Genomic DNA, 14,111 nt, shown 5'->3' with positions numbered 1-14,111 from the left:
TTTTTATAAATAAAAAGCATTTCTGTCACCTACATTATAGCGCCGATCAGATTATGTAGGAGATAGGGCACTTATAATGTGGTGACAGAGTCTCTTTAAGGCAAAGTAGAGGTGAAATGTACAAATTTTATTTTTTTTGTCAGAAAATCCTTTTTTATTCTATTTCTTTTTCTGTTACACAGAAGGTTTTACCTGAGAAACGCAACTTAATATTTATTGCCCAGATTCTGCAGTTTTTAGAAATATCCCACGTGGTCCTAGAGTGCTAATGGACTGAAACACCGACCTCTGAAGCAAAGGAGCACCTAGTGGATTATGGGCCTCCTTTTTTATTAGAATATATTTTAGGCCCCATGTCAAGTTTGAATAGGTCTTGTGGTGCCAAAACAGTGGAAACCCCCCATTTGGCAAACTACACCCCTCAAGGAACTTATATTGAAGTGTGATTCTGGTATGGTTTATTATTTTCCTTTACCGCGCGGGATAAATAACCAAATACTTTATGTATAGTTTATTTATAAAAAATTTTAATAAGGGAAAAATGAGCGAAAAAGAGGGTTTTTTACTTTTAAACCTTTTTTTTTTTTTTTTGTTTTATACACTTTTTTTTTTTTTTTTTCAGTTCCACTAGGGAACTTGGAGGCAGAAGGCCGTGATCGCTATTCTAATACACTGCACTACATGCTTAGTGCAGTGTATTCGAGCTGTCAGCTACTCCCTGACAGCAAGCATAGTGGGTCTTGACTTTGTCAGGGCCCACTAGGCTTCAGTAGATGGCATAGCCGGAGGCCATTATTAGGGCTCCGGTTGCCATAGCAACCATCGGTGGCCGCGATTATGTGAGACGTCAGGGTTTTAACCCCTAAGAAGCCGCGATCGCTACTTCAAAGGCGTTAATCTGTGGGGACCACTGCAATCGGTCCCTGCACACTGAGGAAAAATGGCGCTGTATTTGTTAGGGATCTGCCAGGTACTTCATCTAGCTATACTCCTGGGATTAATCAATCCACACCTGAGGCCAGACCTGCTCGACTGACACCATCTCCCACCAACCAGGGTGGCAGGCTCAGGAGTGGGAGAGCCTATCGCGGCCTGGTCTCTCGGAGTTAGCTCCGCCCCCTGCCCTTTATTACCTGCCCTGTGCTCTCCCTCAGTGCTTGTAATTCTTTTGGATTCCTGTCCTCTGCTGCTTGCTCCAGCCTGCTTCTGCCGTGCTTCTGCCTTGCTGCAGTTCTGCTTGACCTGCTTGCTTGCCCTGGCTTGCTTCTGTCTCCGTGCCTGCTCGGGTGTACTCACTTCGTCCTGGTCCTGACTGTTCGTTCGCCGCCCCGTTTCCTCGTGGCGTTCCGTGGCTACTGCCCCTTCCCTTGCGTGTTCCCTGTTTGTCTTCCTGTGCACTTAGCCAGCGTAGGGACCGCCGCCCAGTTGTACCTCGTCGCCTAGGGCGGGTCGTTGCAAGTAGGCAGGGACAGGGCGGTGGGTAGATTAGGGCTCACTTTCCCTTCACCTCCTTCCTGCCATTACAGTATTTACTCGGGTCAGTAATATTACTGAGTTGAGAGCGAACGATGCGCTTAACCCGACGTAATAGTGCTGAGCTGAGTGGGAAGGGGTTAATATCTATTATATATATTCAATATCTTTTGGCCACAGTTGGATCGTGTTCTGAATACAAACCCTACTGGTACATGCCCCACATAACTTGGCCTAATTGAAAGCGCCATACGGTAGGCTGCCTACGTAACCGTACATTGGCCATATAACACTTCCATACAATTAATTACCTAAAAATAGTGCTATGTAGTGCAGCCACCACTGTACACTGAAAAAATAATAAACTATACAGTGCCTAAGTAGCAGTGCCCCTTAAGGCTATGTTCACACGCTTAGCAAAAAACGGCTGAAAATACGGAGCTGTATTCAAGAGAAAGCCACTCGCGTTTTTTGAGGCGTTTTTTACGGCTGTTTTTGGGGCGGTTTTTCTCTAGTCCATGAAAAACTGCTCAAGAAGTGACATACACATACATTCTTCTTCGCGGGCGTCTTTTCACGTGCAGTTTTTTGAAAATGAGGCGTAAAAAAACGCCCCGTCGGAACAGAACGTCGTATTTCCAATTGAAATCAATGAGTAGATGTTTGTAGGCGTTCTGCTTCCGGTTTTTTTCAGGCGTATTTCGGGGTGTAAACGCCCCGAAATACGCCTGAAAACACTACGTGTGCGCATACCCTAATGCTCAAGTTAATACAGTGGTCAAATATCAACATAGTTACCAAAAAACAACTCCATACATAAAGTAATCTAATAACAATGCTATAAAGCTTCTAACGGAAGCTGGCCATACACTTTACATAGCTGTCGATCGAACGATCACTCAGTCGACCGCTGTTCCTAGCGACTACAACATACACGCTCAACTCGACCGAACGTGGATATGTATTCAATGGGGAGAAGGCTCTTCTGGCAACGACTATACTATTATCAAACAAAAAAGTTTGGGTATGTTGAAATTCAACATGCCCCGATATCTGTCGTTGGGGGTGACGCCGGCATGCCCATTCGATGTTTCTCTGAAAACGGCGAGTATGTCTGACACCCATCTAGTGTGTATGGCCACCTTATGACTTCATTCACACACCCTTTTCTAGCAGTGTTTTTATTTTGTATTATTGTTAAAACGACAAAAAAAAATTGTATGGTGCATGCCCTTTTTGTGATTTTTTTTTTTTTTTTTTTTTATCGCATTTTCTAAAAATAGTTGGTTTTCGTGTCTGTTTCTTACATGCATTTTTTTATGTGACTTTTTTACATTGGAAATCATGTAAATCAAACCTCATGCGATTTATAGCATAAGGAGCGATGCAAAAAAAACCCAATAAAAAATGCAAGACACAATGAAATTTTTTTGGGGATCAGGCCAAAGAAAAACAAGAGCGTTTGGGAGCAAGAATGGCCCTTACTGACTGAAAATACGCCGAACCGACTCTTTTTTGCAATTTAAAAAAAAATGCCACTGACCAAAAAAGCGCAAGACAAAGGAAAAAACGAAACTAACAAAAAAAAAGTGGTGTGCGTTTAATAATTCCCTATTGACTTCCAGGTATAATCTGGTTGCATCTTTTTTTGCCGAAAAACGCCAGGAAAGACGGCACAACATGTTTCCTAAAACGCTCTGTGTGAAGACCCTCATTCTGCAATATCATAAATATTAAAGGGATTTTCCCATCTCGGACATTTATGACACATCCAAAGGACAGGTCATAAATGTCAGATCAATGCGGGTCCCACCTCTGGGACCCGCACATATCATCTGACTACATGGTCGGGAGTACGGAAACAGCGTAGCTCACTTGCTAAGCTGTTTCTGTAACTGCCATTCAGTTCTATGGGGCTTACGGAAACCGCGTAGCTCAGCGTGCCAGGCTATCTATTCCTATCTATATCTATTTTGTCCACCTCGGCAGTAGCTGCCGATACGCCCTTTGTGACTGCTTAGGTCACACACCCCTAAGGTCAACCCAAATACTTGCTCAATGTTTAATGCAGCAATACTTGCAAAGAATTTCTCATGCGGCCCGTGCACCTAAGGTGTTGATTTTTTTTCTCATAGAAATCAAAGGAATTGAATGTGGTGTGCTTAATTGAAAAAATAAAGGAGGTGCTTCAAATAAAAATCATAGTGCACTCTGGGCAATCCACCCTCCGACTATACTTACACGAGCACCGGGAGGCGCTGTCTGTCCTCAGTATTTATTTAGTTGTTTTTTTTTATAGGGTGGGTGAACGCGCACAACACATGCGCAAACTGAACCTTGAGCAGCGCCGTACCACAAATTAATCTCCGATCCACCCCGCTGTAATGTGAGCGTGCTCGTGACGTGAGCGTGCTCTGCAAGGCAAAAAGGAGAAGCAGCGCCACCTGCTGTCTGCTATTAATATATGCTGTTATGGCAACAGGTGTGTCGCCTGATTGCTGTCTCTTGGTTTGTGCCATGAAGCCTGTGGGTAGTGCTCACGATCAGCCCAATAAAGGGATGTTTGACCTTACCCCCGCCCCCGCCCTTCCTTCTGTACACCTCTGACTGGTCTTACGGTTGAGCTGTTTGTCTACAACTTTTTCCACACCCTGATTAAAAATATTCTTCAAAAATTCTATGCAAATTTGTTTTATTTCACAGATTTTAATGGAAACGGCCCCTTTAAATGTGACCATAGACAGGAACAACGATAGGACAGTTTACCACCTGTGCTGTATATACAATGGTGGTTTCATGTGACACTGCTGTGACCGCTTTAGACAGTGAAACTAATTGTAATGTTGATGATGATGATGATGTGCTTAAAGTATTTAAGGTTCATCTCCGTCATCTTACGAGAGTCAATTCTGCTATGTCTACCATTTTGGGTCATTTTGGGGCATGTTACAGCGGCAGGAGGATCTGCAGGGCTCGTATACATAGTCTGTGTTTCGTGTCACTGGCGCTCATACATTAAAGGGAATGTGTCGCGAATTAAACCTGGTGGAAAGTATTAAAAATTAAATAATAATTTGACATGTTTTCCTATGTTGGCCACCAGAGGGAGCACTTCCCAGAATTACAGCAAGGTGAATAAGACAGAGCAACCTGACTCACAGCTGCTGTAAATGTGGGAGGGAATCTCCCCCCCCCCCCTCCTACAAGCCAGGAAAAGGTGTCTTCAAATTGCTAAGCAGTGTCCGGCTGCCATTTTGGGTGTGATTGTTGAAATGCAGCTCGCAGAAGTTATAGGGCACACCAAAAGGCTAAGGGTGTGTTCACACACTTACTAAGCAAAGGGAAAACAGCTCCTGATTTTCAGCCATTTTTTTTAATCAAACTCGCTTTCTTTACGTCCGTTTTTGGAGCTGTTTTTCTATAGAGTCTATGAAAAACGTCCCAAGAAGTGACATGCACTTCTTTTTGGCAGGCGTCTTTTTACATGCCGTTTTTGGAAAATGGCTGCTTAAAAAACCGCCCCGTCGGAACAGAATGCCGTATTTCCAATTGAAACTAATGGGCAGATGTTTGTAGGCGTTCTGCTCCCGATTTTTACGCCGTTTTTCTGGACGTTTACGGCCCGAAAAATGGCTGAAAACACTGCGTGTGAACATACCCTTATGATGAAAGTGAAGTGACTGACTTTTCAGTTGACGGGTACAGACGGCGTGTATTTGACACGTTTTTTTTGCTCATTTTATATGCCTCTCCTGCTAAATGTCTTTATCCCTCCATCCTGCTGACAGTCTCCTCCAGGATCACCACCCAATACTGCTGACAGTTTCCTCCAGCGTCGCCATACAATCCTGCTGACAGTCTTCTCCGCAGTAGAGGAGACTGTCACACCACTCTGTGATAGGAATAACCATCTGCTGCTGACAGTCTCCTCCCCGACCTCCTGCTGACGGATTCCTCACCCGATTACAGTCCCCACACCGTCCACACTGAGAATACATCTCACACTCAGCACTGCTACACACACTCACACACACACACACACACTCACACACACACACACACACCTCTACTACATCTGACAATCTTAGCTCCGCACACCGTCCACACTGAGAATACATCTAGCGACGGTGGGGGGGGCCCGTCGGGTGGGGGGCCCCGTCGGGGGTCACGAGAGCGAGGGTTTGCGAGAGCGAGGGACAGACAGAGACACACATCTTACCTGCAGTGCAGCCGGTCTTCATAATGGTGCCTGCTATCTCCCTACAAACCGGCTTCTCTGCTGTGTGACTCTGACCTGTGTCTGCGCAGTACAGAGCCAGATAGTAGAGGCAATGGACGGGAGCCGTTCATTGACTCCTATGCCCTGTAGCTGCCGTATTCCATCTCTGTATGTGTCGTTCATCGACACATACAGAGATGAAAAAAAAATGGCAGCCCCCACAGAGAAGTAAAAGTAAGAATACATTAAAAAGTAGAAAGTGACATCACAAATACATACAATTTTTGTTTACATTATATTGAAAGCAATATAATAATAAAAAAAAATCATGACACCTTCCCTTTAAGTTGACCACAGATGGGTCCCTTTGTCTGATATGACACACGTTTCGGAGAGGGACCTTCTTGGTAATAAGCACATATGGGTAGGCAGATATTTTTTTTTAACAAGCAAAAAAAAGTTCATAATTTCTGTCCCGTTTTATTTCTACAGGCAGTTCCAAAAATGAACGGATCAATTCTTACATAGGATCAATCACGGTGGCGGGCGCTTGTAACTACTTTTTGCTATTTTTCACTTTTGGTTTTTCTATAACCGCTTTCCGCATGCCATAACTTTATTTTTTTTGTCTGTTGATCTAGACCTACAAGGCTTTTTTTGCAGGATGAGTTGTAGTTTTCAATGGCACTTAATGTACTGGGAAACTTGAAAAAATTATTTTGTGGGGTAGAATTAAAAAAAAACAGCAATTCTTCCATTGCTTTTTGAGTTTCGTTTTTAGGGCAGTCACCGTGCGGTAAAAATGACATGTTGAGTTCATTCTGCGGGTCATTCCGATTACGGCGATACCAAATTTCTATATATTTGTGTTTTTTTTCAGTGTTTTACTAGTTTTAGAAAACAAAAACAATTTCTTAAAAAAAAAATTTTTTTTTGTAAATAAATCTGTGTGAGAGTTTGTTTCTTGCAGGGCAAGCGGTAGTTTTAATATAAATATAATATAAAATTTATTTTTTTTTATCACTTTTTTTATTTCATTTATTTTGGGAGGTAAAGTAACAAAAAAAAAACAGCAATTCTGGCGTGTGTTTGTGGTGTTGTTGTTGTTTTTACGACGTTCACTGTGCAGGATAAAGTACTGAGAACCTCCGGAGACGTTTACATCATACATGTGACTGATATCAGCCGCTCCTCTTATTACGCTGCTGCACTATTATACGCTGCTGACTTCTACAAGCGATCTATAGATCATGGAACGACTTGTACACGGCATAAAACATCACGTTCTTGACACTCCTTGAAAATACAAAAAGTTGCGCATTTCCTCTGTGACTTTACTCGGGGATCTCGGTTATCTCTGGAACACAATGTGAAATATTCTTCTCCGTGACGTGTGACCTTATCTCCTGTACAACATAAACTTTTATTGTCATGTGTCATAAAACACGGGCAGCCTGCTATAATTGGCACTTTTTATAACGGTATCACGCTGGGAAGACAAAAATAGAATTTGGCAACTCAAAAAGTAGGGGGCAATTGCCCATAGGTACTTTTAATGTTGAAAAGGCCCAGCACTGTTGGGCATCACTGTAGCCCGGATTCACTTTATGAAGGGACTGGATATCTCTGCCCCTGCCCTCCTCTATGCTCGGAATTTTACTCTGTCACCTAAGGCCCATGCACCCCCTCCCTAGCTACACCCCTGCAATATAATAGGTAACGCTTCACTTTAAGCTGGCCATGCACCGTGAAATATCGGCCCACTGAGAAAATCTATGGATTATATATGACCCCCGAGAGCTATGATAATCAGAGGGGATCATTCACTTATGTAGTACTGGGATCTATGGGCCAGTCAGGAGGGAGGGCCTAGTTGCAGTTGTGTTTTTGCACCCTGAAAAGTAACCTAGATAACCAGCGCTGTATTTATAGCCTAAGGCTACATTCACACTGCCGTTTTTCATGTCCGAGGTGCACCCGTGCGGAACGTGTTATCACACATCCCTTATAGACTGAAGTCTACAGAGGTATGAGTGAAGCGCAAAAAAATAGGACATGTCCTATTTTTTCACGGAACCCTTCACAACGGCCGTGTGAACGGCCCCATTAAAATACATGAGTCCGTGTGACGGTCGTTGTTTAATCATCTGAATGAGCCCTACGGCCGGTTTCACACAAACAAAATCCCAGCCCACAAAGCATAGGTCCCTGTGATGCTCTTCGCTTGGGCCTTCAGACTGGCCATACAGGTTAAATGTATGTTGGTCGTACCCACCGATTTGTTTGACCAACCATCTAATGTGCGTGGTGGCGTCCTGACTACGCCCCCCCCCCCCCCCCCCCCGGATGGCAGATGTCGGGGGAGAGAAGGTTCGGGCATGTTGATATTTACTTGCTTTATAGCTTTACTTTTAGGGCTCATGCACATGGCTGTGTTATGGTTTTGCAGGGTACGTATCGGTAACGGCTCACCCATAAAACAATCTCTAGGCCCATGCATCTCCACTTGCCCCCAATTTTCCAGGATTTTTTTTTAATGGATTTTATGAGAATATTTGAGAAAAAAATAGCATAATTTTCAATGCGGTGGTATTCACACCATGATGCATTGCTGATGGTGAGGGGTGATACTGATTCTTGGGACATATTTGTATTTGCATGTCAATCGACAATAGAGAGAGCCTGTGAGTCCTGCTCCCCCCTCCCTCTCAGAGAGAGCCTGTGAGTCCTGCTCCCCCCCCCCCCCTCAGAGAGGGAGGGGGAAGCAGGACCCACAGGCTTTCTCCTATGAGAGGGCAGCGGAAGCAGGACCCATAGTCTTTCTTTATGAGGGTCGGGGGAAGCCGGACCCACAAGGCTATCTCTCTGAGAGGGCGGGGGAAGCCGGACCCACAAGGCTTTCTCTCTGAGAGGGCGGGGGAAGCAGGACCCACAAGGCTTTCTCTCTGAGAGGGCGGGGGAAGCAGGACCCACAGGCTTTCTTTATGAGAGGGCGGGGGAAGCAGGACCCACAGGCTTTCTTTATGAGAGGGCGGTGGAAGCAGGACCCACAGGCTTTCTTTATGAGAGGGCGGTGGAAGCAGGACCCACAGGCTTTCTTTATGAGAGGGCGGTGGAAGCAGGACCCACAGGCTTTCTTTATGAGAGGGCGGTGGAAGCAGGACCCACAGGCTTTCTCTAAGTTGTGGCAGCAGTTAAACAGATTTTTACATGAAAATACTAAATGAAATCTTAGAAAACTATATATTCCCAAGCTCCGCGTTTTCTTGTCTACCTCGTGCCATCCTCAGAGACCTGATAGATCAATTTCAAGCAAATGTACCAAAAAGATGGCCTACAAGAGATTAGCTGTATAAATGCATGTATAGTTTTCTAGTAGCCCCTCCTACAGGCCTGGAATTTCCATGACTATATAGACGTTCGACATCTAAACGCTGCACACTAACTAGGCAATAAATACTGGACTTCCTGCAGTAAAACAATAAATTTCACAGGGAAATAACATTCACACGCTGGGTCCTTCGTGCCAACGGCATATAAATGTAGCAGAGGTGAGTTTGTCATTTGGCACAACTCCATAGATGGTTCTATCACAATGCGGCAGATTTATTAGTATATTTACTCAGATTTTTCCTGCCATTGTTTCCAACATATATACATTTTCCAAAGAAGTCCGCAAAAGGGAGGCCTAGCTTTACGCTGAGCAAATAATTCACGGAAGTTTCCCCCCCCCCCCATTTTTTTTTTTTTCTTTGTTTGTGTTCTTTAACACAGAGTTTTTGTTTTTTTTTTGTTTGTTTTTTTGCTGATTTACCCATTGGAATTTTTTTTTATTTTTTTTCATTAATGGCAGAAATATGGTTCCATGATTAAAAAATAAAGACAATAAAGGCTAAAACAGGAATCCATCTTTAAAATGAATTTCCACCCTTGAACAATATTGTTCATTTTTTACTCCAAAGTTGGCTGATTTTAATTTTTTTTCTTATTTTTATATCGATCTAGGCTCCGTTTTTGTTTTTTTACACAGAGCTCCAAATTCCCTCCAAATTTTGTTGTATATTTCTGTCTATCTGCAGCCACCACTAGGGGGAGCTCACTACATATGGATTTATACAGCTAGTATTGAACTCCATGGGAACGGCTAAATCTATTTGTGGTTGGCTCCCCCTAGTGGTGGTTGCAAGTAACCTCCTAGTTCATATAACTACATCCCCCATTTCTGAGCCTGAGAACACATTATTTGTAGGAAAGAGGGGTACCCTGAAACACAGTTTCTGCCCCATCCCTTATTTGATGATATGGAGAGTAGGAGTCCTATGCGGACTCACAACACCTATATAAAAGGGGAATAAGGCCTCCCATTTCCACTGCCGTGTGTCCTTAATCCAACAAACAATTATATTCTAAGGAAATAATATCCCTTACAGCGGGAACCTGTCACCTGTCGCTTAGGGCAGCTTCCGAAAAAGTAGGCCAGAAAAAAAGCGCCCGATCAAACAAGATTGGCCTCAATTTACATAAGGTGTTTTTTTGTGATGCCCCAAATTGAAGTTTGGGGGAAAGGGGTGATCAACAGGTCTGTTAGATGCCCTAAAGTGTAACTAAACTTTCAGAACACTTTTAACATGTCATAGTGATGGCAGAAGTTTTGATTGGTGGGGGTTCGAGCACTGAGACCGCCAGCAGTGGCTAAAACGAAATTGCAGCGCGTGTCAGCGCTGAGCCGCTTGGTTTCTAATCGGCCTTTCTCCGAAAGCCGAGAAATTGGTGTACGGACTCAATAGAACGTCTGAGTCCGTACATTTGTTTCCGAGATAAGCCAATCAGAAACAAAGCGGCTCAGCTGCTGCTTCGTTTTAGCGATCGGTGGGGGTTTCCGCGCTCTAACCCACGCCGATCACTTCTGACATGTCACTATGAGGGTCAGTTCACACGTTGCGTAAATACGGCGGTTTTTCCGCCTGGGATGACGTTTCATCCCATGTGACCGCTGCATCCAATCACAGGCTGAATGTCATCCCAGGAGGCCGGCTTTCTACCAGGCCGGTAAGTGTTGCAGTTTTCCGCAGCGGACGTTCTGGGCAATAAACTGCACCACAGCTTGGTGCGCTTTTTCGCCTGGAATTCTCTGTGTGAACACAACCTGACATGTCCAGAAGTTTTCTGAAAGTTTATTAACCCTTCTAAGTTTAGACTATGTGACTTTAGTCCACTAAAGTTCCCTCCACCTGTCAATAGGAATCTTAGGGTTTTTATTTTCCAGTTCGTTAAGTGTTAACGCAATATGATAATTCAGGTGACGAGAAATTTGCCTCAGTACAGGCTGCCCGGCATTCCGGGAATACAATGGGTTTGCTGCAGGCAGATGATGTAGGTTTGATGTTTGCTTTGTCTTGTGTAAGCTTCTCCACCTGTTGTCTTTGTCATTAGTGATACGACCTCTCTCCAGAATGTATAGGACGTAGATGTTAACCATAACTTGTGTTGTACGACATCTTGCGTTTACATCATGGGTACGTAATCCCTAAAATTACCCGCACCCCTACATTTAGTAGGTTAAGTCTTATGCACACGACCGTAGTGTTTGTTTTTTTACTGTCCGCAAAAATGGTCCGTAGTCATCCGCATATTTATCACGCTGTCTGCAAGTAAGGTCCATGGTGAATCTGTATTTACAGATCCAAGAAAAAGGGAAGGCTACAAAAGATGTCCCAACCCCTTGAAAAAGTCACATGATCACTCAGGCGCCATTTTCGGGATTCCGCTGCCGCCGCATAGCGACGCTTCCGCATCCATAGCCGTCCGCAAATTTGCACGTGCATATAGCCTTTTAGGGGCGAGTCCGTGCCGTGATTGCGGACAAGAATAGAATGTGTTCTATATTTTGTTGATCATTTCTACGGCCTGGATACACATCCGTAAATATATACGTAAAGGTGTCCGTGTTCTATAGAAATGAATGGGTCCTCCGATTATCCATAATTACCGATGAAAACTACGGTCGTGTGCATGGGGCCTTAGCAAGAAGTAGGAGACAGATTAGAAGAGTGATTGTAGGATCAGACTACATAGGTTTGTTTGTTGTCTGTAGCCATGGAGACACATAGCTTTGCATTGGCGCTGTAGACATAAAAGGGTAAGATATTTTTAATAAAGACTTTTTGCAAAGCGTTTTTTATATTTTTATTTTTTATGGCTGCTAATATGGACATAGATCTTATTCAGCTTTATACATGGTAAAGGCCAGAGGCGTAAACTTAAAGCTCTAGGGCCCCAATACAAAATCTGTAACACGGCCCCACCTAATATGGGCCATTTTTATTACTATCTTCTCGTGGTGCAGAGGGGCTTTTGAGCCCCCTGAAGCATCTGGGCCCTGTTGCGACTGCTGCTTCTTCACTTACTATTGCTACGCCACTGGTTGGGGCAATACGGCCAAAGCAGGAGCCGCTCTCTGCGGCGGCTCTAGATAGAGGAGACTTCTGTCAATCGTTTTGTGATCGTCGCAAGGTTGTTTGTGTTTTCTTTTGGTTTTTTTTTTCCCTAGAGGGAATGATTGAATTTGCATTGTGACCCCACTTTTCCAACAATATGTACTCGACGTGTCACCGCGTAGCCCAACAATCTCTTTGTACTTTGAGCTGTCACTTTTATTCTATTTTAATCGAAAACATTATTTTTAGGTTTGCATTTTGGTGGCTCAATTCAAATTTTTTTTTTATTAAAAGGAAGGTGTCACGGAATATTTTTTTTTTTTATATAATATACATGAAGGAGAATCGGACCTCGTATAGATCATTTAGCATTTACTCTGAGTGGGGCCTTTTGTGTCAATATTTGTTATTCATTAACAGGGTTTTACGTCTTTATCTCATTTGCCAAGCCATTTGGGTAATTGGTAATTTATTGAAGATTTTTGCATAGTGGACTGACCTTTCATTATTTATAGTGAGTCACACACATACAGATTTGTATCAACAAATGTTCATGACGTTCAACAATTCGCTCTTTTTTTTATAAATTCTCATACATAACATTGTAATCCGACCTGTGATGATCATGAAATGACGGTTGAGAAGTGATCTCTACAGAACAGGAAGGGTCAGTCTATTGTGAGGCTCAGTGGCCAGAGTGAAAACTGCAAGATTTTAGTATTATTTTTTTGAAAACACATAACGACATCGAAAATATAAAAAAATCATGAAAATATGTTGAACATAAAAGCTTGATTAAAACAATAGGTAATTTCTGGTGACCCGTTCCCTTGAGGGGGCCCCCAATTCAAAATCTGAAACCGGAGCCTACAACGATTATAGGTCATTTATAATATGGGTGTCTTCTAATGTGGCAGAGGGGCCTTTGCGCCCCCTCCGGTGTGACTGCTACCTCTGCCTCCTTATAGCTACGCCCCTGGATAACATCTAATAACAAATAACTTTCTCTTTCAGGGCTCATGAAGTAAAGACATTGGATGCTTCTCCCCATCAGTTTACTGCAGATATGCATCCGGTATGTGATCTGTGTTGTGTTAGTTTTCCACTAAAAGACAATACATAATGTAGCATGTCAGACAAAATAGATATATACAGTATAATATAGGGTCTTAAAGGGAATGTCTAGTTTAAAATACCCATAAACAAATACAGTGGTCCCTCAAGTTACAATATTTTCAGCATATAATGGTCTTTCCTAGTCCATAATAACTTGAAATCACATTCAACGTACAATGCCACAGACAGTCTGGATCTGCGGAGCTTATAATTGGCTGGAAGACCCAGCCAATCAGCACTGGCATTTCACTGGAGAAACCACTGTATTGGTGCATGCGCTGATTGGCTGTCTGGTAGCGCCTCTCTACAGTACAGTGCGGTACTACATGTCCTGGACCAGGATGAGTTGCTCCTTTGGGACACCAGATGGCGGCACTGTGTGTAGAGTACAAGTTTCTGTTCTCATCATAAAAAGTGATTTCCAGCTTCCAAACAGCTATTTCTAACTTTTACATGTAAGGACTTGATTTATCTGCTTAATTTTTTTTTCTTATTTTTGTATGGCAATTTGGGTTTTTTCAAAAAGAAGTAAACCTAGTTAGTCACTCCACACATACACTACCGTTTGGCGCGGATTTACGATTTAAACAATGTCCTATAGATTTGATAATCCGTTGGTGTTTTTTATTTATCTCAATAAAAAATAAAAAACACCAACTGATCATAGAAAACGAACCGGGCAGGCCATTAATTTCAATGGGCACCATGTAATGCTTCGTTTGACCTGTGGTGGTGCTCACTTGCAGTCGAGTCCCCCAGCAGATTATGGCTGATCGCTGGGATCTGACTCTATGATCATTGTGGAATCTTCTAGCAAAATATTTTTTTGCGGTCGTGGGATGATCACTCAGGTGTAAGACTTCGTA

At 43.2% G+C, this 14,111-nt stretch overlaps 1 protein-coding gene across 1 annotated transcript in view; it reads left to right on the top strand.

Moving 5' to 3' along the window:
• TMPRSS2 (transmembrane serine protease 2) overlaps positions 1-14,111 on the top strand; it is a 53,515-nt gene that overhangs the window by 12,603 nt on the left and 26,801 nt on the right. The window contains exon 2 of the mRNA XM_075854628.1: positions 13,144-13,204. Coding sequence (XP_075710743.1) covers positions 13,196-13,204 — 9 coding nt within the window. The 5' untranslated portion in view covers positions 13,144-13,195. The remainder of the gene's footprint in view (positions 1-13,143; positions 13,205-14,111) is intronic.

Source organism: Rhinoderma darwinii, chromosome 2 (assembly GCF_050947455.1).
Source record: "Rhinoderma darwinii isolate aRhiDar2 chromosome 2, aRhiDar2.hap1, whole genome shotgun sequence".
NCBI classification, from domain to species: domain Eukaryota; kingdom Metazoa; phylum Chordata; class Amphibia; order Anura; family Rhinodermatidae; genus Rhinoderma; species Rhinoderma darwinii.
This window is presented reverse-complemented; position numbering and strand designations above follow the sequence as displayed.